The 27,546-nt window shown below is 37.0% G+C and overlaps 1 protein-coding gene across 4 annotated transcripts; it reads right to left on the bottom strand.

Moving 5' to 3' along the window:
- Positions 1-768: 768 nt before the first annotated feature.
- On the bottom strand, positions 769-27,546 carry OCIAD1 (OCIA domain containing 1). 4 transcript variants are annotated; one of them, XM_032334267.1, is made up of 9 exons: positions 27,333-27,546; positions 25,970-26,032; positions 24,822-24,902; positions 17,363-17,416; positions 11,353-11,400; positions 10,258-10,393; positions 8,218-8,393; positions 3,999-4,151; positions 769-1,292 (listed from the first exon to the last, which is right to left on the bottom strand). In XM_032334267.1, the coding sequence occupies exons 2-9, from the start codon at positions 26,025-26,027 to the stop codon at positions 1,255-1,257; spliced, it is 744 nt and encodes a 247-aa protein (XP_032190158.1). In that variant the 5' UTR covers positions 26,028-26,032; positions 27,333-27,546; the 3' UTR covers positions 769-1,254. The 4 variants fall into 4 exon arrangements, with proteins under 4 accessions (XP_032190158.1, XP_032190159.1, XP_032190160.1 ...); XM_032334268.1 differs by lacking the exon at positions 27,333-27,546 and adding an exon at positions 27,120-27,244; XM_032334269.1 differs by lacking the exon at positions 3,999-4,151.

Below are 27,546 nucleotides of genomic sequence, written 5' to 3'. Positions count from 1 at the left end.
AGGCAAGCTGTGATGCAGAAATGATGGCGTGCAGGTTCCAAACCCAAGCCTAATGAACCTTGTGTTTCCACTTGTGTCTCTACTGTGACCATGACACAGGCCCGACCCCTAGATGCGGAGCCGATAGCCTGCACACTGCCTGCACACACCAGCTCCACCGCAGCCTGGGATCTAATCCCTGTAAGAAACCCCTTACTCTCTACCATTCAGTACAGCAAGGTCCTGAAACCTAATGGAGGGAGAGAACCCCTGGCTAGACCCCACTGGCTCTGGTTCCCTGATGTCAGCTGCATCCAGCACCTGAATGACCTAAGAGAGACACAGCCAAATCGCTCAGCTGACTCCTTCCTTCCTCAGGACCCAGAGAAAACAGATAATAAACACCCGCTGTCTTGAGCCACTGGGTCTGGGGATTTACAACAGTTAACTGGAACGCTGTTTCTAGTAGAACTGCAATGAGTAAGTAGAATTTAGATGAGACCAGTGTCATTTTCCATTCACCTGAACCAAAAACAAACATTAGGTTGATAATGAGAAAAGTATACCAAATTTTTATTCTTGGGGAATCTGCCAATTTTTCAAATATGACCACTGCTTAAAAGTGCTGAGCTATTTACTGTGTTTATTTACACACGTCACACTCATTGTACTATTAAATATTCAGAAACAGATAACTTCATTTCCTGTCCCTATCAACACTGCTTACTTATAATTATACTTAAAAATAAAGAGATTACAAACAATAAAACCATGAAATCAACAAAGATGCATGTTCCTTTATGTTTTATTTACCATAAACATTAATGAGTGAATACAGCAAACACTGGAGAAAGGCTTTTTAATAATTTCTGGATGTAAAGCTTAACACTTAAAATTATGCTTGCTCCCCCCACCCACCCCAATTCAACATGCAGGTATGTATTTTCATATATGCTGATCCCAGAGCAGACAATCTCTTTACAGTTTCTTAAGAGAGTATCCTTACCCTGTAACTTAAACAATTTCACAAACTGTATGTGATTCTAGTATAATACCATCATTCAAACAGTTCTTCAAGAATACAGCCACACAACATTCACATTAAAATCTGTGTTTTTAAACATCATTTTAATAAGCCAAACCACAAGAACCCAGGTTCTAGTTTTAAATGTGTTTATGAAGACTGCTGCTGGGCTCAAGGCATGCAGATTTTCATGACCACCTAGATGAAGCTGGATATTGAAACGCCTTCAGTAGGTCCAATGATGCAATTTTTCACTCATCCCAAGTATCTCCATATTTGTTTACTTTGACTAGGAAAAAAGCACAAATAATCGATGATTCCAAATATTAACAAGTGAAAGATACTATTTCAAGGCTGCTACTATGATGCAAATTATGTTTCAGTCTCACTTTCAATAAATGCGCATGAGAGAAAGGGGCTAGCTACACTTTTGTGAACTGAAGGTTGGACATAAATAATGATGCACTCTACCAAGAACTTTACATCAATATTTGATCCTCATAATAACCATCCCCATTCGAAGGGGGAGAAAACAGATTAGTAACTTGCCCAAGGTACAAACCTAATAAAGCAAACAGAGCCAAAATCTGCACAAAGGTCTACTTAGGTCCAAAGCGTGGACACCTTCACAACTTTACCATACTAAGTGTGGTATATACTACAGCACATACAAAAAAATTACCACGAAATAAAAAATAATGACAAACACTTGAATTTTGTTTTCCACAAAAAAACAGAGTAACAAATGATCACGTCTTCACGCTGTGGTTAATTCATTCTTCTCCCCCATGAACTCTAATACTATATACAAGAAGGAAATGGTTTCCAATATTCCTGCATTTTACATGAAACTACATCTTGTAATAAGCTCCTTTGTCTTCTCTACTCTTTTGCTCTCAGCCTCCCTTCTACATAGCCTTCATCTGTGGACGGCGACGCTTCAAAGACTCGAGTATTCATAACCACGTAAAGCAGCCATTCTCAAAGTAGGGACGAGGGACCCCTCCCCCCAAGATTCTTTCAGGAAGTCTAAGTCAAACTACTGCATTATTATACTCAGATTACATACCTTTTCCCTATTTTGCCCCTTCCCCTGGCCTTCATTCCCTCATGAGCACAAGGCAGGCTTCTAGAATTTATGATATATGGTGCTGTCATTGCCTGATGGCTAATTGATAATATGCTTGCCTTTCTGAAATTTCTGTCTTCATTTCTAATTTAGGTAAATGTCAACAAACATAATCTACACAAACTGAAGGTGAAAACTTTTAAGTGATACTTTCTGACCAAGGGAAGCTACACTGTACTAACATAAAATTTCCTGTCTAGATTCTAAAAAATCACCCAAACTATTTTGTAACTGTTTTTTTTCTTGAAATTATATAGAGCACATGCCAAAAAATCCATTTTCTTCTTACAAAGAAAATAATTATTCCACATTACTGTGTCATGTAACAGAGCTTCAGGGTTGTTCAGTCAAAACCACAAATGTCAAAATCCAGCAAATCCCAAAGATCTACCTTATTTCCTTTTGTAAACCTTTATTATTGAGGCCCGACCGAAACACTTCATATGCACTGATACATCAGTGCGTCCTATACTGTGCAGACATACAATAGAAAAGATTACAAAAATGAGAGAAATGCTACTGCCTGCCCTCATGGAGCTTACAGTCTAAATCCTCAAATTCAGAAAAAAGTACCAGTAAGTCTTTACATATTACAAAATAATGGCCACTGAATGCAAAATGTTTATGCTACAAGTTTTTTTCTAATGATAAACATTAACAGGTATTTTTTATTATAAATCTATTTTTTTTTTAAAGATTTTATTTATTTATTTGACAGAGAGAAATCACAAGTAGATGGAGAGGCAGGCAGAGAGAGAGAGAGAGAGGGAAGCAGGCTCCCTGCCGAGCAGAGAGCCCGATGCGGGACTCGATCCCAGGACCCTGAGATCATGACCTGAGCTGAAGGCAGCGGCTTAATCCACTGAGCCACCCAGGCGCCCCTATTATAAATCTATTTTAAAGCTGGATTTTTTACAATAATATGACAGCAGTATTACCCATGATTATGAAAACAGAATTCTAAATGAAGCAACCACTAAACAGAAATAAAATTGGTTCTAAAAGAACAATCGTAATAAAAAATACTCAAAATTTTAATGTATTTTTGCATTCTTTGTGGCATAGGGCTCTCAAGAAGCTATCAAAGATCTCTTCTTTCCTTCTTTTTTTTTAAAAGTAATAAATAGAAAACCTTAATGACACTCTAAAATTCTTCAAAAATGTCATAAAATTCTACACTGATATAGGTACAAACCCCTGTTCAAAATGTCTTCTTCCATTAGGAGTAAACTTATCTCAGAAAATTTATTTTGGCTAATGTACAGCTGCTCCAGAAGGAATGAAAACAAACTATGATTTTTAAATTTATAATTAATTATAGAGCAAAAGTACTACTGAAAAAAAGGTCAAACTCTTTCAGAAGTGCCCTAAACGGTGGTTTATGATGCATATAACTTCTATTTCAATTTCACAAAACATGTAAGAAAATCAATTTCATTATTCGATCATGATTCTCTCATTCTGCTTGAAGTGGCATTACAGCCTGTTATCAATCTCAGGCAACCAGATCTGGCTTTATGCATTCGATGCATCATTTAAAAAACACTTATTAAGTCCCAAGGGGATTTCTGATAAGAGAAAACATTCATAAGGATTTAGAATTTCTACAGCATAATAAAACTAGTCTTACTGTCTTAATTCATACCACTATTTGGACCTTATTATTTTTTAACACAAAACGGTCTTTGGAACAACTTAGAAAAGGAAGACTAATAACTGTGACAGAACTATTCTTTTTTTAAAAAAAAAGTTATTTTTGTTAATTGCGTGCGGAATTAAATCATGTATTAGTATAATTAATATTTTTAACTAATGCTGCAGTTCCCAATCCTAAAGAGTAAAGTGATTCAGACTAAACTATCATACCTTCTTTTTTTGGCATTCTTTCCTGCATAGGCCTGACTGAGGGGTCAGTCTTATGTGTTAAAGTTACTTCGTATGACTCTCTGTTCTTAGTCCTTAATTCCTCATATGTAATATTTTTTTTCTTAGGACTTTCTTCAGGGTAGGGATCAGGTCCTAAAACAACAAACAGTTAATAAATGGTGATAAAAGGATTTGAATAAACCCAAAGCAACTAAATTTTCTAAATGCTTCTTACCTACAATAAAAACAGAATAAAGTAAAATAGTCAAATTATTACCACCATTCCAAAGGTACTATATTTTCCGCAAGATAATTACAAAACAAAAACCTTCTTACACTTTTAAGCTTTTATTTCTAAAGTTTAAAATCCACATAAAAAAATTAAAAAGTAACCATGGCCAGAAGAATGGATATCATAATATATACCAGTGCAATTTATTCTCACTAAAATACTACTGATTTAAACTGGAAAATTATTCGCACTGTTTGTACAATTAGAAATTATACAAAAAATTTATCGTACTAGTGACAATTAAAATTTGACAATGCATATAATTTACTTAGTAATATTTTACATAGTTGAACATTCCTATAACCATAATCTATACATGAACAGCTATTGTTAAAAAAATGCTATCTTTATATTTAAACAAAAACACTTGGAAATAGCTCTTGAAAAGTATAAAACATAGTCTTTGATCACGATATGCGTCATTTTTACTCAGGTCTAATGGAGCAATACTGTGGCAGAAAAAAGTGGCAATGATCATTTTGGCCAGGGAAACAGCATCTATTCTTTATCTCTCCCAAAAAAAGTCAAGGTGGCAACGTATATATATCATCAAAGAGTTAAATACTGATGTAAAAATAGGGGAGTGGTTACTCTTACTATTAGATGACAGGAGCAAATATTAAACACAGTTTACAGAATGTATAACCAGCAAAAAAAATCATATGAACAGTTTAAAAGAAATGAACTAATGCTAACATAACATTGAGTCAACAGCTAATTAACTTACAAAGTCTTACACACCACTCCAGAAGTAATTTTCAAAAAGGTTCTCACATACAAATTGGACATATCATTTTATTAATATAATCATTAATTAAAATAATTTTTTAAAAAGCAGTTTCTTGTAAGTGGCATTTTGGAACTCTGCAGTAAGGTCCCAGTGAATAATCAGAATTTTCAAATCAACATAACTACACTTTAAATGTTTTCAAGCATAACCTTTTATTTTGCTACAAGTATACTGCACTGATACAAAGCAAAAGGCTTTAAATATTAATCTAGATATTATACCATTCTTGAAAACTAAATTTTTGCTAAAAAAGAATGTAAAGAAAAATATTATAACCTTATACTGGGTTTAAAAAGCACCTGTATTTCACCATTAATGAGTAATTATTAAACTCCTTGCCCTTTACCATAAATAATATTTTTAAGATTCTGAAGGAGACAGTGTGCACTAGATTACTAGTTAGGAACGACAAGTTCTTATTCTCACATTGCCAGCAATCAGTGAATGTCCTTGGGCAAATCACTAAACTTCTTTGAATCTTGGTTTTCTCAGTTGTGAAATACAGACATTTAACTAGATGATCTATCTCTTAAGTTCCTTCCAGGTCTAAAACTTTTTCTCACTGAAAAGAAAATACTTGTTTGTTCCAAAATTCTGTGACAAATAATGGAAACATAGATTAGAAGATTAAGGAGAATTTCTTCCACTTACAAAGCCCAATGAAAATATTCTGCATTGTACAGGGAGCATGACTTACTACTTTGGGAAGGTTATGAAGAGCTGGAAGGAATAAAATATAAAACAGCAATGATTTGAATCTGACTGTAATAAACTATCTATGATAGGTCTAACAGCAACGAAAGAGTGCTTTCTACTTTGAAAGATTAGTAACTCTATCAACTCCTAGTACAAGCAAGCAGAATCAAAGAGGGCAAAGAGGACTTTAACAAGAGGGGAGAACGTCCTGGCAAGGGAAGACAGCAGCTGGGGCAAAGCAGAGGCGGCTACGGCTGGCCCATGTGGAGAGTGGTCAGAGTGGCAAACTCGATTTAGAGAAGGGACTGAGAAAGCAGAGCAATGGATGGATAGACGGCTACTCTCAAGGACATAAAATATATTAAAATATGGGCCTTGCTGCAGTCTGTGGGCAGATACCAAAAGGTTTTTATGTCTGTCTGCTTTTATTTGGAAAAGGAATTGTACAACACAGTATGGAATTTTCTAGTGCCAATGGAAGGAAAGATGGAAGAAGTCATTACAAGGGAAGAAGTGATGCATGGCTAGAACATGAGCAGAATGGATTTGAACTTGAGAGACTAGGAAAATGAGAGCTGCAATGAGAAGTAACAGCTGCCTGTGAAGATAAATCCTCACCATTCTCTCCTAACTTGCCTACCTCCTTCTCTCTAAGAGGTCTTTGTTTCCAAGCCCTGGCGGGGGAGAATCAAGGCTCTTCAATACCTTTCATCCACTTAAGAATGTCTTTAATTACTTTAACTTCCATTCTCTCCTGTTTCTTCTCTTCCAAAATGTTAATACTTACTGTCCCCACCCCAACCTGCTCTTAAGCAACGCTGTCCAATACCATTTTCTGTAATGATGAAAATGTTCTGTAGCTACCCATTCCAACGGAGCAGCCACTAGCACACATGGCTACTGAACAACTAAAATGCTACAAAGCAACTGAGGAATTGAATTTTCAATCTGATTTAATTTTAATTAAGTTAAATGGCCACATATATTTAGTGGCTACTTTATGTTCTAACCTACCTGGAAGCCCTTCTACAACTTCTGCAACATTACTTGACCTATACTCAACTTCTCCCTTCCCACCGTTTCCCCTCCCTCCCTTTAACCTACGCAGAGATCCAAATTTCTATCCCAAGCAGCCAAAGTGTTCCTTTAACCTTCTTTGTTCCTCATAGTTACTGGCTTACGGTATTTGCATTAAAGCAAATGTTTTCAAAGAATAATCTATCCGTAATCCCTTACCTAAAACTTGGTAGTCAGAAATGTTTCAGAATTCAGTTTCTCAGATTGTAGAAAGATATCATAGTATATAGCTTGTTAATGTGTCACTTAACCATAGAGTCAGATGACTGAAGCAGCAACGCATAACCCCAAACATTAATATTTTGTACAACAAAATGCAAGACACATCATATTAAGATAAAGATGATATGGTCAGGGTTTGAAATGACTTAAGTTAGATTTCATCACCAGTTTAATTATAAAAAAGCTTTGTAGGGGTGGCTGACTGGCTCAGTCGGAAGAGCATGTGACGCTTGATCTTGGGGTCATGAGGTCTAGCCACATATCAGGAAAATAAATAATAAAAAAAATTAAAAATAAAGCTTTGTGGTTTTCAAATTTTTTGGATTTTAGGATTTTTAGATAAGGAACTGCAAAACCTGTACTTCCTGATTCTTCACTTTTCACCGCAAATTAGATTGAAACAAAACAAAAGGAAGTGAACATCTATTAAGAGCCTATGACTTGGCAGTCTCATTTCATCTCATTCCCGAAGTTCTTTAAGAGGGATTATCAGCTCCATTCCAGAGATCAAGGAACTGAAGGGATCACAAAGTTACTTGCCTAAAGTCCCACTAGCAAATTTCAATCATTCAAATCCAGGCCTTAATCCAAATTTGATGTTTCACTTACATTCTGCGATCTTCAAAGCTAGCATTTACACAAACTTCACAAAGCATTTTCACATGGATTTTCTCACTTGACAAGAGTTCTGTAAGGCAGGTAATTATTGTTTTTCTCACATTACAGACAAAGAAGATGAAAGCCTTTAAGACCAGCCTAACAACTGTAACCTCTCCGAAGCCTCCCTGTGGCCCAATTTACCACTTCTTTGCAATAATCACCAAACTTTGTTAGTATTTTTGATTAGTGGGACATACTGGTACTTTTTCCTTATATTTCTATATCTTCTAACAGTCTGAGAGTTTCTCAAGAACAAGAACCAGGTCTTACTCATCTATACTTCTTTCATGCCTAGTTGAGTGCCTGATACCTACTGGATATCAAAAAATGTTGAATGAATGAACAATCAGAAGAACAAACATGATGAGTTTAGGCTGATGGTAGAATATACAGGTGATATCCAGCAGAAAAGGTCATCAAATAAAGTTTATACATACGTTGGACCATATAATGCTGAAACTCATTTCAAGAGAAGTTTCTACCTTGGGCAACATGATCAGTAATACCAGTGGGAGTAGATTCATTCATAGAAGCACTGAATGGAATTGGCTCATAATGAGGAAGCATCTCTTTTTCTATGTTGTCTGCTGCTGGAGACGTCACAAAGGATGAATGACCACTCAAATTTGAGTCATATTTTGACTTCTGAGAATAGTGCCTGTAAATCATATTGTATAAGAAATGCAAATTATTGCCTATATCCTAAAAAGAAAAAAAGTGTTTAAGTATGAAGCTACTTATCTTACTTTCTAAGAAATTATGTAATTTTTACACGGTTATCTATACAGTAAAATGAAGTCTGTTTCTCTCTGCCACAAAAACCTTACAAATAAGTTTTGACCCATTTATACAATATACAACTTAAAAACACCACTCTTAATACAGAAGAGTAATGTATATCCAATTTTCTAATTCCCAAGCTTCAGAGACCATTCTTAAAAAAAAATGTGCGTGAGCGGGTGGAAGGAGGGGCAGAGGGCGGCAGAAAATCTCAAGCAGACTCCCCACTAAGATGGGCTCTAACGTAGGGCTCAATTTCATGACCCTAGATCATGACTTGAGCTGAAATCAAGAATCAGGTGCTTATCCAACTCTGTCACCCAGGCACCCCACTTTAGAGATCATTTTAATGTGTTTAAAGTCCTTGGAGGGGTGCCTAAGTGGCTCGCTCAGTTAACCATCTGACTCAGGTCACGATCTCAGTCAAGGTCATGGAATTGAGCCCCATGCTTGAGACTTTTTCCCCCTCCCTCTCCTTCTCTGTACCTAGCCCCACTCGCTGGCACATGCTCGCTCTCTCTCCAAAATAATAAATAAATCTTAAAAAAAAAAAAAAAGGTCCTTGGAAAGAAAAAAGTATTTAAATTTAGAAAATATATCCAGTTCCACATTAAGGGAAGTTACTTCCACAGCTAGCAGGCCATAAACACTATTTTGTTAAAGCAGATATATAAGTAATACTAGCTTTCATAGGGTTTACCTTATAACAATTTAGGTATTACATCTACTTAATTACATTATCCAGATGGACAGATTCATTCATTTATACTTACGTAATTGAAACAAAACTTTGGAGAACATACTTAAAATAATTTCCCTAATTTAAACAGAAGGATTAAGAAGTTGAAAGTTTAAGGGAGCACCTGAGTGGCTCAGTGGGTTAAAACCTCTGCCTTCGGCTCAGGTCATGATCCCAGGGTCCTGGGATTGAGCCCCGCCATCCGGCTCTCTGCTCAGCAGGGGGCCTGCTTCTCCCTCTCTCTCTGCCTGCCTCTCTGCCTACCTGTGATCTATCTCTCTCTGTGTCAAATAAATAAATAAATAAATCTTTAAAAAAAAAAAAAAAAAAGAAGAAGAAGAAGTTGAAATTTAAGAAATGGGATGATAAAATCTGGGAAATCAAAAGAAAAGTCCAAAATTTAGTAAACAAAGGTATTTGCCAAATTAAAATCCTTTACTTCGTATAAGCACTCCTAACGGGCTGCAGCTCTATATTTAAAACGAAGACTGGGTGGGGGTGGTGCCTGGATGGCTCAGTCAGTTAAGCATCTGTCTTCAGTTCAGGTCATGATCCCAGGGTCCTGGGATCAAGCCCCATGTCAGGCTCCCTGTTCAGCTGGAGCTGAACCTCTCCCCATACCCAGCCCGTGCTCTCTCTCTCTCTCTCAAATAAATAAATAAAATCTTAAAAATGAATACATAAATAAAAATAAAACAAAGGTAGGGGTGTCTGGCTTGCTCAGCTGGATAGAACTCTTGATCTTGGGATCCTGAGTTCAAGCCCCAAGTTATGTGAAGAATTTATTCAAATAAGTAACTACAAATAAATAAAAATGAAACAAAGGTAGACATATTTTACTACCCTTTTTAAAACAAAATAGCTTTAGCTTGCTGCAAACAGCAAGTTCCCAATAGTCCTTCAGCTTACACAACTGTTTCATGCCCTGAATTATGGCAGTAACCAGGTACAATTTTTTTAGCTAAAATTAAAAACCTTCAATAAAAATTAGAATTTGGCCTACCCAGATGGTGAAGATCGCCGTGCCTGTCCTGAGCGTAAAGCTTCTCCAAGAGGGGAATTCTCAAGATTTCTGAACTTCTCTTGGCAAGTTTTCACGTAAGAAAGCTTTCCAGCAAAGTATCCCATGATACAAGCAACTTATTTGTAAAAACAAACAAAAAAATGTAACTCAATGTGCCCATTTAAATAAAAATCTTTCCTAAAAAAACACTTTTTAAAGAAATATGATCTTAAATAGGTCTTGACATGGGAAAATTGAGATCACATTAGATCAGATTCAGAGTACACAGAAAGATTCTGTAGACATAGATCACTTTCACAAAAGGAATAATCCAAAATAAAACTGCTCCAAGATATATAAATTCCACTTTACTCATTATTAATATAATCAGCAAAGATGTGATATAGGAATTAAGAGTTCTAGTCTACTCATAGGGATTTCAGGCCATTTCTTTTCCTGTAAGATGGGAATCATACTATTTGTCCAGCTAATTTTGTAAGACTGTTTTTAAAACTAGGTGCGACAAACTCCTTAAAGTAATAAAATTATGAAGTGTACCTAAATGATACTGTTGCCTTGTGTGTTTATTTACAATATGTAAGTGAGGCTAATCTGGAAAGATTCATAAAAAGTCTCAGGTGCTCTTTTTTAAAGCAATTTAGCTTCTTTCCTATAATCATACTATAACATTAGATAAATTATGCTTATTTACATCTTAAAATGTAAAGAGATTTTTAAAATTTAGACTTAATTTTAAAAGACAATCTATTTCCGCACAGCTGGACAATTTTCTTTCCTCCAAAGAATTTATTTTAAAATACTATATAGTTTTACAAATTATTTAAAAGTAGCAATTTTATTACATTATAAAAGAAAAAAATTCTCTTTCAAATAACTTGTAATTCTTAATGCTAACAGTAAAATGCCCAAGTAGTTGACTAGTCCATTTAATGAAAAGCTTAAATAAGCCGGTCAAAACAAATATCAAAACAAATAACCAAATAACAGTTATGAGTTAGACAAAATAAAACATTTGGTAAAAACTAATTTTACTCAGGCAAGAAAGCTAAGAAAATGAGTGTTGCCCATACTTACATATAAGTTTAGGGATGGAACCATATTTGGGATGACTTGAAAGGATTCCTAAAGATAAAAGAACAGATATTTCTGAGTCATATTAACTGTTAGAGATAGACACATTTAGATAAGATAATTAAGATGTCTTATCTTTTATTAAAATAAAATAGGCATATGCCAAGTTTATGCTAAAAGTATGTAAGAAAATGACAGAAATTATGATTTAAAAAATGCAAGAAAACTATTTTCTCTGAGCCATACTCTAATCTCTTCTAATGTGAGCAAGTAGTAAAAAGTTTAGCAATATAAAGATGCATCTATTACTCAGCAGCCTTGGGCAACCCACAAAGATAAAAGGAAAAATCAGGGCAGACTATTTTTAAGTATTATTACCTGACTATATTAGCTCTTTCCATCACCTCAGAGAAGTCTAAAAGCTACAGCTATTTAAAAAAGAGAACCAGGGGCACCTGGGTGGCTCAGTGGGTTAAAGCCTCTGCCTTTTGGCTCAGGCCATGATCCCAGGGTCCTGGGATCAAGCCCCACATCAGTCTCTCTGCTCAGCAGGAGCCTGCATCCCTCCCCCTCTCTGCCTGCCTGTCTGCCTACTTATGATCTCTGTCAAATAAATAAAATCTTTAAAAATAAATAAATAAATAAAAATAAAAATAAAAAAGAGAACCAAGTAAATTCAACATCAACAGAAATATGAAGACAATCCAAAAGTCTCTACAAGCTATCAGAACAGGTGAATATATTAGCAGGCTCACTTGATACAAGGTCAATATAAAAAAAAATACTATACTTCCTGTATATGAGAAACAAACAAACCAAACCTTTTTCAAAGATACAATTTATTATAGCACCCAAAGACATCAAAGATCCAGGAGTAATCTAATGAAAAATGTGAAGGATTTGTGCACTGGAAAGTACGAAACTCACGGAGAGAAATGAAAGCTAAGTAGAGAAATAATACATTCATGTCCATAAAGGGAAGACTGCAAATACTGCCAGCATGACAACTGTCCATAAAGTCATCTATAAATTCAATCCAATCCCAATTAAAAATCAAAGTGTTCCTAAAAGTTGAAAAACTTATTCTGAAAATCATGTGGAAATACAAAGAGCTGAGAACCAAGGCAATACTGAAAAACAACAGTAGTGAAAAACTGAGTACCAAATACAGAGATCTACAATAAAGCTACAGTAGCTACGACTGTTTTAAGTGCCAGAACAGATAAACCCATCAAAAACCAGAAGAGTCAAGAAACAGATCCATACACAGTCACTTATGACAAAGGCAACAGTGCATGCAGTGAACAAAGACAGTTCTTTCAAAATATAGTGAGCAGTCACCTCCATATCCCTAAGGGGGAAAAATGTACCTTTACCCTACACCTCACACAATATAAGTGTACCTCGGAAATACTGCAGGTTCGGTTCAAGAGCACCACAATAAAGGGAGAATCACAATAAAATAAGTTCAATGCATTTTTCTGTTTCCCAGTGCATACAGAAGTTTATGCTGTCCTGTATTAAACATGCAATAATACTGTCTAAAAAAATGTATATAAATATTTTACTGCTAAGAAATTCTAACCATTGTCTGAGCTGTTGTAATCACTGATCACCATTACAAATATATAAGGGGAACATCTGTGAGAATTGCCAAAATGTGACAGAGACACAAAATGAACAAATGCTGTTGAAAAAATGGCACCAATGAGACTTCTTCAAAGCAGGGTCGCCATAAACCTTAGATTTGTAAAAACCACAGTATCTGTGAAGCTCAATAAAACAAAGCACAGTAAAACAAAATGTGCCTATATTCAAAAACAATTCCTGGGGCACCTGGGTGGCTCAGTTATCGTCTGCCTTCAGCTTGGGTCACAATCCCAGTGTTCTGGGATAGATACCCGTAATGGGCTCCATGCTCAGTGCAGAGCCTACTTCTACCTCTCCAGCTCCCCTGAGCTTGTGTTCCCTATCTCTCTCTGACATAAATAAATAAAATCTTAAGAAAACAAAAAAACAAAACGATTCCAAATGACTTGAAAATTTAAGTATGAAAGAAAAAATAAAGCTCATAGAAAAAAGCGTTAGAGATTCCTCATGTCTGTTATTAGGCAAAGATCTTGAGCGCATAAAGCCTTCATCATAAAAAACATGGTAAATTATTTTATATACTAAGAACTACAGTTAATCAGGGGGAAAAATAATCACAAGACATACATCTGACAAAAAATTCACTTCTAGAATATACAGAAAACCTCACAAAATCAACAGAAAAAGACAATCCAATGAAAAATGGACAACAGACCTGAACAGACACTTCGCTAAAAAAGAACATATTCAAGTGAGCTATAAACAAAAGAAAAGGTCCCCACCTTCATTAGTCATTAGGAAGATACAACTTAAAACCATAATCAGTCTTAACTATTCACTCACCACAATGGCTAAAATTCAAAGGACACGAAAAGAGGAAGTGACGGCGATAATGTGACACAAACAGAACTCTACTAATAAATTGGTGTGAGAGTGTACAATGGTCCAAACAATTTAGAAAGTCCGGCAGTAACCACCACAGCTGAAAATATACCTAATCTATGACCCAACAAAACGACTACCAAAAGGTACCGTATTCATAACAGAACCATTTGTAATAGTCAAAACTGGAAATTACCCAATTGCCAATGTATAAGAAGATGGATACACTGCTGTGGTGTATTTACACAGCAGAAAACTATACGGCAACCAGAATATATAATCTACAATTACATGCAACAATGTGGATGAATCTAGTATGTGTTAGAAAAACCAGCTCTCCAAATAAAAAGCTCTGATTTGGAATGTCGGTTGATTTCCATGGAGAAAATACTTGCACCATGACCAATTTCAAGCTATCAATGATTTCAACACTGGCTTGCCAAGCTGTTGAAATTTTAACAATCAGCTTTCTGGAAGTGGTACAAGCCAGCTCTAGTATACCACTGGATGAATCTAATAACTCTGAAGGAAGATATACAGAGGAATACTTAATTGTAGGATTTCATGTGTATGAAATACGAAAACAGAACTAAGTTATGCTATTAGCTTCAGGTACACAACCGACATGAGAAAAAGGAAGATAGTATCGATACCTACCTTCATTCAAAACTGTTCCTTCATTCTGTCTCCAAAGAGTTAGAGACCACTTACAACACACAGACATTACCTACTAGAAAGTAGGAATAGAACAGTAAACAAGATGTTCTCTCTTGCTCTCACAGTTTTTACAGTTTTGCCCTCTGATCAGTGCCAGAGATAGCCTGTTTCCTAAGAGGAAGTAGCAAGAATAGAGGCAAATAGACTTGTTGACGGCTAATTCAATACTCTTGGCAACAGATGGCTGCATTAATTATGCTGGCGGGGCAGATGGAGGTAGACAGTTTATGGAGATATTTAAGAGCTGGACTAGAATGAACACTCATTGGGCAAGGCAAATAAGAGGCAGAGGTTAAGGATAACGCCTTAGTTTCCTAGATGAAGAGTCTACCATTCAGACATGGGGACAATAGAGAAACTGGTTTGGAGGCAAATGAACTCAGTTTGGGATGAAATAAGTCACTGTGAAGAGTCTGTAATAAGGGCCATTCATGTGAAGATATGCAAAATACGGTTCTGGAGCAGAGATGTAGGTGAGGGAGAATCACGGGGATTTAGAGCAATAGAGGGTCCTAAAGCCCACATTAGCACTCCCGTAATAGTTTACACAGACTGAAGAAAGGCAAAGCAGAAGAACTCTGAAGAACACAAGTGGAGGATGAAAACCCACATTAAAATATTAAGTACTGGCAGTTCTTGAATTTCTGTCTGTTGGTATTATCTGCCAAAAACAGTGTATAATACATATTAGACACTCAGAACACATGAAAACATGGAGGAGTTTCCAGTGGCAGAAGAAAAATCAGAATGTGCTTTCACAGAAGTCAGGTGAAAACAACCATTCCAGAGATTGGTTGAAGTCGTATAATCATCAGGAACAAAAACTGCCCATCGAATTTAAGCAACAAGGAAGCTGTCCTCGAAATATTCTGAAGTGTTGGTAAATGTCAGAACATATGCATAATCTTTTCACACAGATTGTAATGGGTTAAAAGAAGTAAAAATTGGGGGCACCTAGGTGGCTCAGTTGTTAACTGTCTGCCTTCGGCTTAGGTTATGATCGCAGGGTCCTGGGATGGAGCCCGAGCCCCACATCGGGCTCCCTGCTTGGCAGGAAGCCTGCTTCTCCTACTCTCGATCCCCTGCTTGTGTTCCCTCTCTCACTATCTTTCTCTCTGTCAAATAAATCAATAAAATCTTAAAAAAAAAAAAAGAAGAAGAAGAAAAAAGTGAAGTGCTCATTTGTGAAGTTTGACTTCAAATGCAAGACAGCTGGGAACAGCTGGAAAGGGATATGAGGGAAGATTTTTCTTTTTTATGTTCTCAAGTTACAACAGACCTGGGCATGTTTAAATGTTCTGGGGAAAAAAAAAAAGAGAGAGAACAAGTAGTGATAGAGCAGCTAAGACTATGCTGAGTATGACATAACACACTGTGGATGAAAGCACATACAAAATGCTAGGCATTCTGATTAAAGGCAAAATGTCTTGGTGGATTCTGAATTCCTTTTCTAAAGTCTTCCCAATTTCTTTTTTTTTTTTTTTTGAGACTGACTTTATTAGGACACTGCATCCAAAACAAATCCTCAATACAACTTAACAATAACAAAATCCCTTAATCCTGGAAAATAGTTATATGAATAGCACATCAATGTATTTTTTATATTTTTATTCCAAATTATCAAAACCCTGGAAGTAACAACTCTGACAAAGTTATTGTATTATACAATAAACATTAATCCATAAATTAGGTTAATCATTTTCAGCAATTCTTTCCAAAAAATGGAGGGGCACCTGGGTGGCTCAGTTAGTTAAGTGTCCGACTCTTGGTTTCCATTCAGGTCATGATCTCAGGGTCATGAGATCAAAACCCACGTGGAGCTCAATGCTGGGTGTGGAACCTGCTTAAGATTCTCTCTTCCCCCCTCCCTCTGTCCCTCCTCTCCACTCACAGCATGCACAAACTCTCTCTAAAATAAATAAATAAAATCTTTTAAAAATAAAATAAAAATTAAAAATGGATTATTGAATTCTACTGTAAAGGCTCCAGGCTCAGACCTTACAGACAATTACAATCCTCTGGAAAAATGTCGTTGATCATGGTATGACTTTTGCAAATGAAATCACAGAGGCATAAAGTGCCACTGATGACAAGTCAAATCATCACCAAATGGTGACTAAAAATCCAGGAAGATTTTAGCTGTAAGAAAAATCTGCCTCCTCAGTTAGAAGTTCTAACATTTTCAGTGGGATTCACCCTATCCAAGAACAGCTCTATCACGATATATCTGCAACTTATAAAAGGAAATTTCTGCTTCAGTTGTGTGTGTAATTAGTTACGTAGGAGGAAGGCACTGTAATATTCACACCAATAGAATCAGGGACAGAAAGTGGCCCCAACCCCCTTTCTATAAGATAAAACTCTGGTTTTAAGGAGCTAGAGAGCCACTAATCTTTAAACCAGTGCATTAAGAATTACCTGGAGCTTGTTAGAACAGATTCCTAGGCCCTACCTCAGAGATGCTGATTAAGGAGTTTTGGAACAGGGCCCATGAACTTGCATTTCTAATAAGATCCTAGGTAATAGTGATGGTGGCCTTCTTAGACCAGGTTTTTTCCTCTACCTCCCTGCAAACAGTCTGCAGGTTTTTAGTTACTTTCTTGCTCTTGTAGATTGTGAATGTTGCTACAGTGTCAGAGGACATCAAATTCTTAAGTCTATTTATGAGTCAGGGGTCCATGGAGACACAACTCTCCTAATGTTGGAGAAACATACCAATGATCATGTTTAATATGACATTATTATACTTTATCTAAAAATCAGGAAAACATAAAAACATAATGATATCCAAAATGCCAAATAAATCTGAAGTTTAAATATTTACCTTTACTAATTAATCCTTGAGTAATCAACATACTTGTTGCAGCCAAAGGCACAGCTAAAGGAAGAAAAAGAGCTTGTCAACATCAACAAAAAGAAAAGACTTAGATAATCTGAGATCACCAGGATAAATATGTATCAGTACAACTATCTAGGAACATCTTTACAAGAGATTTTTCCAGGGCACAAAAATCTGGCTCAGCTGATTAAGCGTTTGCCTTCAGCTCAGGTCATGATCTCAGGGTCCTGGGATCAAGCCCCACATAGGGATCCCTGCTCAGTGGGAGTCTGCTTCTTCCTCTGTCCCTCCTCGCTGCTCAGGCGTTTTCTCTCTCTCAAATAAATAAAATCTTAAAAAAAAAAAATAAGATTTTTCCATTTTTAAAAGCTGTATTTTAGGGGCACCTGGGTGGCTCAGATGGTTAATCATCTGCCTTTGGCTCAGGTCATGATCCCAGAGTCCTGGGGCTCCTGGGATAGAGCCCCATGTTGGGCTCCTGGCTCAGCAGGGAGTCTGTTTCTCCTTCTCCCTTGGCCTCAGCCTCTTCCCCTCCCCCTACTCATGCTCTTCCTCTCTCTCTGTATCTCTCGGTCTCAAATGAATAAATAAAATCTTTTAAAAAATAAAATAAAATAAGAGCTGTACTATATACAATCAGAAGAAATAATAAACTAAGAGCTGTATTATATACAATCCACAGAAATATAAGAAAAAATTTAAATTTAAGAAAATATTATAAATATTAAACAATGTAACTCAAGAACCATCTAGATTTGGCTTTAAAAGGGCCATTCATTAATATCACCAATAAAGACAACATTCTAAATAGGGAACAAAAGTCATTTCTGAATTAGAGTAAGAGGGAATTAATAAGAGGCAAGAAGTAGTATTACAATAAGAGCCACTACTGAATAAGTACTAAATTCCATGGCCCCTGCTAAATGCCTTATATACGTTTTCTCATTTACTTTTAACGTTATCTCTAGAGTTATTTTTTTTTAATTACTGCCCTTTTAAAGGTAAGAAAATTGAAACTCAGAGATGTTAAGGTTAAGTAATTTGCTCAAGGCCATACAGCTACTTCAATGGCAATTCCAGATTCTGTCTGATATCGTTATCTCAAGCTTTTAAGTTCTGTAGTACACTGTATGAACCAAAACAGAAGAAATACTTGTCGACAATTACACCGTGACGGGGGCAAGAATACACAAGAATACATTTTAAATACTATAGTTTTTTTCTTCTAAACCAGTGTATTCCTCAAAACTAAGTGAAAATATTACATAATGCAACACTGTGTCAACTACATTTAATTTTTAAAAATCTACATATGTACGCATATTAACCCAGACTGAAAAATCCAAAGCTCTCCATCATAATCTCCAAAAAGCTCATAATTAAATATCACTGTTTTTTCCACCAGCACTGTCCAAAAGAATTTTCTGTGATGATGGCAGTAGTCTGTATCCGTGTTTTCCCGTTAGGTAGTAGGCAGAAAAGATTTAAAATAGGAACCCTGAGACTGCCATCCTTAAAAAGACCTCCTTACAATGTCCTTGCCTGATATGTGGAAACGTGGCTAGTAAACAGTTCTCTACAAGTGATAAAAAACTTGACCTGAGTAAGTGGCTCACTGTGCCTAAACTGCTTATACAAATATAGCTTATGCTGAACACCTGCTTTCCTTCTGAGAATCTGGAATTTTGGTACTTGCTAGGCTGAGCTCATGGGACCAGCCCTCAGTAAAAACCCCGGGCACTGAGTCTTTTTTACTGAGAGTCCTTGGTGGGTAACACTTCACTCACATTATCACAACTCACAGCTAGAGAAAATTATCACGTCCACTGGTGTGTGACTCTACTAGCAGAGTCCTAGAAGTCTTGCTTGGTCTACCTGGTCTTCTCTGGACTTGAACCCACACTCCTTTCCTTTTGCTGATTTTACTTCGTATCTTTTCTGCTATAAAGTATTTCAAATTTAACTAGCCACATGTGGCTGCCACACTAGAGAGCATAGTTTCAGACCAGGGGTTGGGAAATGTTCTATAAAGACCCAGATGGTAAATATTATAGGTTTCACAGGCCACAGGTCTGTCTCACCTACTCAACTGCCAATTATAACCAAATGCATTGAGCAATAATAAACAAATGAACATATGGATGCAAAAATATAAATTTAATGTGATTTTCACATGTAACAAGATATTGTAACTCTTGATTTTTGTCAACCATCTAAAAATAAAAATGTAGAAACTATTCTTACCTCATGGCCATACAATAACAGATTTGGCCCTTAGGCTATAGTTTGCTCAACTCTGGTCTATACCCCATGAGCACTCAAAAACTAAGGTAATTTAAGACCTCTGAACTATTAGAGATCTCATGATTGAAATCCATTAATTTTGGACTAGGGCATTAGCTCTGTCCAGACACAATCTGCAGAAATCCTAAGGTTTAAATCCTTGGTCTACTACTTACGAATGGATTTTACTTTTGCTAGAAAAATACGTTCTTTAAGGTTGGTTGGTTAAGATACTTAATGAATTATCGTTTAATGGTTTTTTGGCGGACAGGTCTCTTTCCATTACAGCGTCAGTAAAATTTGTTATCATTTTCCCCCTTCAGCTTGACTCAAGGATGGCAACATGAAGCACTGAAGAATCACACAAGGATAAAATGTACTGAGTCAGCCGGCCATCTCACTTTGTCCTTAGGCCAAGATGGTATAATACAGAGAGTAACAGTTTGGTTAAAATTCTAGTACTAGTTCTGCCATTCACTACTACCTCTTTATATAAATTTCTTAACTTCTTTTCATGCTATAATGGATAACGGATTAGAACTAACATCTGGTCTCATGTATTTTGTCACCGTAAAAGAGAATGGTAAAACCAAAACAGACTTCAGAGATTATCCAATCTTTATCTTAACCAGAGTAAACTGATAATTGGAAAAAGTAAGTCATGTGCTCAAAAGCAACAAAGACAGGGGCACCTGGGTGGCTCCGCCGGCTAAGTGACTGCCTTTGACTGCTTTGGCTCCTGACCCCAGGTGCTGGCATGGAATCCCATGTCAGGCTCCCTGCTCAGCGGGGAGTCTGCTTCTTCCTCTCCCTCTTCCCACAACTTCTGCTCACTCTCTTTTGCTCTGCTCTCTCTCTCAAATAAATAAAATCTTTTAAAAAAGGAAAAAAGCAACACAGGTGGATAGTTTATGGTAGAGCTGGGTCTAAAACCCAGGTTTCCTGACCCCCAGGTCCACAGCCTTTTCCACTGCAGTATGACTCCTATCTCAAAGTCTGTTTTAAAATGTTTCTTTATGCAAACCAATAATACTGCTGACCAGAAGCTTTTTTGCACTATGACCCCAGACCTGACCATATCCAATATGAGGACCCTAAAATTCCTAAACTCTTCTCCTCTTACAATAACAAAATGCTAATCTAAATTTGTAACTGTGTTCAACTGAAACATTTACTTTGTAAAATCACGGTAGCACAAATAGCCAAATACAGACAGTTTAACACTTACAAAATAAATTGAGTCAATCCTCATAATAATCCTATGAAATCAGTTATTATCCCCATATAGATAAGGAAACTGAGGTATACAGGCATCAGGTGCTTGTTCAAAATATGAAAGCTAAATGATGGATGGAGCTGGGATCTGGATCCAGACAGGCACCAAAGTCTACACTCCTCAATCAGTATACTATCTCATTAGGAAACCGACAGTACAGCACGGCACCTGGCTTTCTCAGTTAGTGGAGTATGCAACTCCTGATCTTGAGGTTGTGGGTTTGAGCTTCACGCTGGGTGTAGGAATTACTTAAAAATAAAATTAAAAAAAAAAAGAGAGAGAGAGAGAGAGAAGAAAGAGAACCAATAGTACACATGTGTATTATCCACAAAATCTATAAATGATGCATAAAACCGGTATGAATTCATATACTTTTTCACTAATTCCCGAAGTTGAGAACTGTTATATGTAATACACATTAAACTACCCTTTATGTAATAGATTCCTTCATTACCTCTACGTATGGGCACAGATATAACCAGTTTGTGGTTAGTGCATGAGACGACAATTTTAAGGGCCCTGGAAATAAGATCCCCTCATAGCTGTATTTTAAAATTAAGTAGATTAAAGTAGAAATAAGTTACCATAAAGAGAATGAACCTAGATCAAACCTAATTTTAAACCAAGAGGACTATATTTAACAGATCTTAAAAAATGTGTAAAAATTACCCTAGGAAGTACTTTTTCTACTCATTCCTACTTCCACCACGCCTTTTTTAAAAATCAATGGACATAAAATGATACTCTCCAAAGTAACATGGATTCCAAAAATTCATTGATATGAAGTTAACATCACATACTGCATATTTAACATATATAAACATGCATATCCTTATACAAAGACACAAATATTAATGTATAAAATTTCCTAATACATGACTAATAGTTCTCCTGATAACCTTATGTTGAACTGCCTATTGTCCATGGTTACAGCCAAGGTTCTGTGTTTTCCATGCTTGATGTTACTGCAACATGCAACACCTAGCCTATCTGCTTTAAAAAGTAACCATTACATACTCATGTCTTAGTATAAGCTATTCAGTAATTTCCCCATAATCGATATGGTATGTAACTAACAAGCTGAAATACAACTAATGAGGTATGCTTCCCAACTTGTGATTAATCTGGTTTAAAACATTTTATTTTTAAGTAATCTCTACATACAACGTGAAGCTCGAACTCACAATCCCAAGATCAAGAGTCACATGCTCTACCGGATGAACCAGCCAGGCCCCCACGATTCATCTGTTTGATACACAGAATTACTGAGGTTCCCACTGTTCATATACTTGACGTCCTACTTTTAATAGTCAGGCATACACGAGTACTCTACCTACTGATCGCTGCTCTTCCACACTTCTAGCGTAATGCTGTTACAGCTATTTAGAATGCTAAACCTATAAAGCAAGTAGCTTAAATTTACCAGCCAGCAATTAATCCGGACACCACAGTATCTACGTGGCCATGAGCCCAACATTACAATGATCCCAAATCCCTATCCACCAGACTTGTCTTTTTTTTTTTTAATTTTTAATTTTTAATTTTTTATAAACATATATTTTTATCCCCAGGGGTACAGGTCTGTGAATCACCAGGTTCAGACTTGTCTTCTTAATTGTGTCAAAAGTAGACTTGAAAATAGACCATTGTATCTATCTACTTTAGGCAAACCACAAAGACAAAATATCTGTTGCCAGAGTACAACTGACTTCCCTGAGAAATTATTGCCTATGGGCCATGAAAACATTTTACAGGTCCCTGATCCACGACGACTGCGGATCTAAAAGAATTGTTCTCACCCGCAGATGTGATCATCATCTAATTCTTACTCGGGTTCTTTCTAGCTTGAAAGCTCTGTAAGTCTCTGAATATCTGAACTGAAGATAAAATGCACAAGCTTATATGAAACTCCTATTTTCTTTTCAGTCTGTTGATTATTTTACCACCACCTGTTGCCTTACGCAGGGATGCCACCCAAACTTCTGCCTACCATTCCTACATATTAACCACATGAGAGAGATTGTGCTTTTATTCCTACAATTATTAATTAATCATTAAATACTTTATAAATAATTTAATGATTACTCATTATTTATTAATTATTCCTACACTTAACTCCTTGAATTCACCAATACAACTATACCTCCAACCCTAATTTCTCACATACGCCTTTGCTCTCTAGGTGCTTACAGATCTTCTACAATCATATGCTGCACCAGGAAAGACTGTCCAAACGAGTTTCCTCCTTCAAACAGTAACTCCTATGGATTAAATATCTTTTAATCTGTAACGTCATTGTTAGTCTCCTAAGATGGGTATCTTGAAGTTAATACCGTTATAGTCAGTTTATTTTAAAATCCTGTTATCTATCCTTTAAAAGAGATGCCATCCCATCTTCTGTAGTCCAAACGACACTACACTCAATGACACCTCAATGACTGCATGCCTGAGGTACTGCCAAAAACTCGTAAGACTTCATAAAGTGTTACCTCTTATCCTTCTAAGCCATCCTGCACACTGCTACCTCATCTCCCTTTTAAAAATCTGCAAACCAATTCCTTGGGCACAGAACCGAAAATATGTAATGAATCAAATCTTCAACTTTTTGGTATTGCGTTCATTTTCCACCCCCAACAAAAGACCCCATTCCAATCAATTCAGCCTCAAGGCTCCAGTTCAGATGAAGTTACCATAGATTCTGCCTTTGCTCACTTTCTTTTCCTTTTTCTAAATGTTCTTCTACCTCCATTCTACCTTATTTAATTCAAGTCCTATTAGTTGTTGAGTCTCATTTGTTTGATAAGGACTTTTTTAGTTAAATCAACTCCAATTAATTTATCCCTTTTAAAAATTCCTACTGCCATTATGTATTTAATCTTTCTCCATGTGTTTCATGTGTTAGCTTTGTCTCAATTACAACAAAAAAACTACTTCAGGACAAAGACTAGGCCTAATAAAACTTATTTACCAAGCACTGAAACCGTAAACACCAGGCCAACTGATAAAAATGTAAATCATTCTTTAATTATTTAAGTCGCCCCTTCCCTTTCTAAAATTCCACTGTTTTTTTTAGAATCACTTTATCTGAGGGGCACCTGGGTGGCTCAGTTGGTTAAGCATCTGCTTCAGCTCAGGTCATGATCCCAGAGTCCTGGGATCAAGCCCCACAGCACCCTGCCTCAGTCCCCGCTCTGGAGTCAATCTGCTTTTCCCTTTCCCTCTCCCCCTGCTCGTTCACACGTTCTCTCTCTCTCTCAAAAATAAATAAAATCTTAAAAATACATATATAATATGAAAGGACTGCAGTGATCAGATGAAGCAACTTCAGGACTCTATTCAAAAATAAGATTCTATTTTATGCTGCTTTCAACATTGTCTGTATTTAAAAAATAAAATCTTCATGTATGAAGTCTCTAGTTGTAAATGAGGACCCAGGAGCATAACAGTATTTCACAATATAAAGTGGACACTAACTAGGTTTTATAATAGTCAGAAATCTAAGAGTTAAAATCACACACTTCTGTCTCAGACAGACTTGGCTTCAAGTCCAGACATTATGACTCATAAGCTCATTTAACATCTCTAAATTTCAATTTCTTCATTTGTAAGGTGAGAGTAGTAGTTATCAATCTAATTGGGTGGTTTTTATATAATCCACGTACACTCAGTAAATGCTAGTTGTTACTGTTACCAACAAAATTAACTCATGGTCTTGAATAAAGTTCTACAAATTATTACTTTAAATATGTATAATTTGTTTCCCTTAATCGATCTTTTTTAGCAGTAACCATACTACACCAAAAGTGTGCCAATTTTTTCTATACGAAGTCACAATAATTTTGGATACTAAAGGTGAAATTTTGTTGATTAGAAAACTTAACTTACATCTGAACCAGAAGCTTTCATCATTGCACTCTGCGAAGACTCTTCTTTCTTCCTCTGTTGGAATGTAATCAGCCCCTATGTCTTTTTACCAAGGAAAATTGGCAAACATTAAAATGCCCATGGAAAAGCTAAGCCTAAAAATTTAATTCAATCTCAACATTAACAAAACACATCCAATTTTTTTAAATGAATGAAACAAATGACTCATAAACTTTTTTTAAAATTTAAATTCAACTTATTTAGTTTCAGGAGTAGAATTTAGTGATTCATCAGCTGCATGTAACACCCAGGGCTCATTCCATTAAGTGTCCTCCTTAATGTCCATCACCCACATACCCCATCTCTCCACTCACCTCCCCTCCAGCAACCCTCAGATTGTTCCCTACAGTTAAAGAGTCTCTAAACAGGGACGCCTGGGTGGTTCAGTTGGTTAAGCAGCTGCCTTCGGCTCAGGTCATGATCCCAGCGTCCTGGGATCAAGTCCCACATCGGGCTCCTTGCTCAGCAGGGAGCCTGCTTCTCCCTCTGCCTCTGCCTGCCATTCTGTCTGCCTGTGCTTGCTCTCTCTCCCTCTCTCTCTCTCTGACAAATAAAATCAATCTTAAAAAAAAAAAAAGAGTCTCTAAACAACGGGCTTATAAACTTGAAGCAAACTGACTTCAAAGAGAAGGCAGTGCTACTATTAGTCAGGACTGACTACATAATGTGCTGGTTCAGTGCAAAATGAAAATTTGGAACCATTTACTCAAATTATTAAGAATTTCAAGATGGGGGTGCCTGCGTGGCAAAGCTAATTAAGTGTCCTGACTCTTGGTTTTGGCTCAGGTCATGAAGTCAGGATCCTGGGATCTAGCCCCCTGTCAAGCTCCACACTCAGCAGGAAGTCGGCTTGGGCTTCTCACTCCCTTTTCCCCTCCCACCATGCACACCCGCATGCGTGCTCTCTCTCTCTCTCTAAAATAAATAAATAAATCCTAAAAAAAGAAAAAAAAAAAGAATTCCAAGATGGCAACAGATCATTAGAGTGAATCCCTGTCCCATTGCACAGGTCACACACCCCCTAAACCAGGCCAGTTGCTGCTACTCAAGGCAGTGAGTTTTTATACATAGAAAGTGCTTCTAATTATAAATATTTAATTGATAGTTACGGGGAATTGGTCTTGGAACTTCTGCATTTGGCTCTTGAAAATCAGCTCTCCCATTCATTTTTCCTGCATCAAAAACATTTCAGTATTAGAAATCATTCAACAGACCAACTCAAGTAAGATACAGCATAGGAAAATCACCAGTCTACAGGCCAAACAAGCAACAAATACGTACTAGACACTACTACATCTGAAGTACCTGACATAATAAAAAGTGACCTAAATAAAAATGTAACAGACCTATTAACTTACTTGGATCTGATTACCCATCTTAGGTGCCTTAACTGAAAAAGAATAGGTCCTTTGTATTTATCAGCAGATTATGTCAAATTAAGATATAAAATGGTACCAAAGAAATACACATCTCTCTCCTCCTGAAGCTTGGTGATGTCACACTACCTATCTTGTTGTCCTTTCCCAAATATATGCACAAAGATTACGATGATTTCCCAAATTAGAAGAAGAAACACCTCAAAATTCATTTCTGGGCTTCCATCTTTTTTTTAAAAAATGAAATAATCATCAGGAAATCCACAACCTCTTCCACAAAGCACTACTCCACAAAAACTGAATAACAAAGACGTCATATCCTTCTCCCTGTCGTTAAAGCTAACAGCAAATTCTGCATCCTCCAAACTTTCCTCGCTCTCTAGAGACTCAGAATGTATGATTTCAAAATGCAAAATTTCAAGAACATACGTTATTTACTTATTTTTTTTAACCCCGTATCTCAGGATTTAAGAGACCAACAGATTGGATTACTGCGTATTTTACAGAATGTTCACACAGGACCATGATAATTCCCATCTTAAAAGCCATTTACACAAAAACGTGAAATGGCATACACGGTGGGAATAGCAACCGAGGCTATTTCACTCAATAAATTTCACTCAATAAAGCATCAATGAGGGCCCACTATATGCCAATCCCTTGTACAGGAAAAAGAAATAGAAAGGGTAAAATGAACTCATGGACGGATGGAGCTTGCTAAACAGACTACCTATGAAACGTTATTTTCCGCAACAGCATCCTACTTAGAAACCCTAGCGACAGGGCTGACAAGGCCCCTTCAACAACACAATTTTAACCTCTTAATGCTACAAAAAAAAGGCTGAATCCCGCACTGCACAGTCACAACCCCCGCGTCTCCCACCTGCAACACCCCGGGACACACATCAGTCACCACGAAATCACCCCCTCGCCTCCCGCAGGCACCCGCACTCGGGAGCCCGAGAGCCAGCGGGCGACCTGCCCACTCTCGCAGGCGGGAAAATGGCGGAAGGTGCAGGGTAGCGGCTGGCCGCTCGGAGGTGGTGAGTGGCCAGGTGGGGGGCGGAATGGAGGCTCTTCGCGTCACCTCACCCACCTCCGGACCACAGCGGCGATCGCGCGGCGAGCCGAGGCGATCGGGGGCAGAAGGCCTCGAGGGGACCCGAGAGGGCTCAAGGAGGAAGAAGAGCCCGCGGAAACCCTCGGGCGCGCGGCACCGCAGCAGAGTTGGGGGTGGGGAGCAGCCAGCCACTCTGCCTCCAAGAAGTCACCCAAATACGGGCTCAAAATGACCGCGACCCGGAAGCAAT

The sequence above is a fragment of the Mustela erminea genome, chromosome 2, assembly GCF_009829155.1.
Source record: "Mustela erminea isolate mMusErm1 chromosome 2, mMusErm1.Pri, whole genome shotgun sequence".
Taxonomy (NCBI): Eukaryota; Metazoa; Chordata; class Mammalia; order Carnivora; family Mustelidae; genus Mustela; species Mustela erminea.
This window is presented reverse-complemented; position numbering and strand designations above follow the sequence as displayed.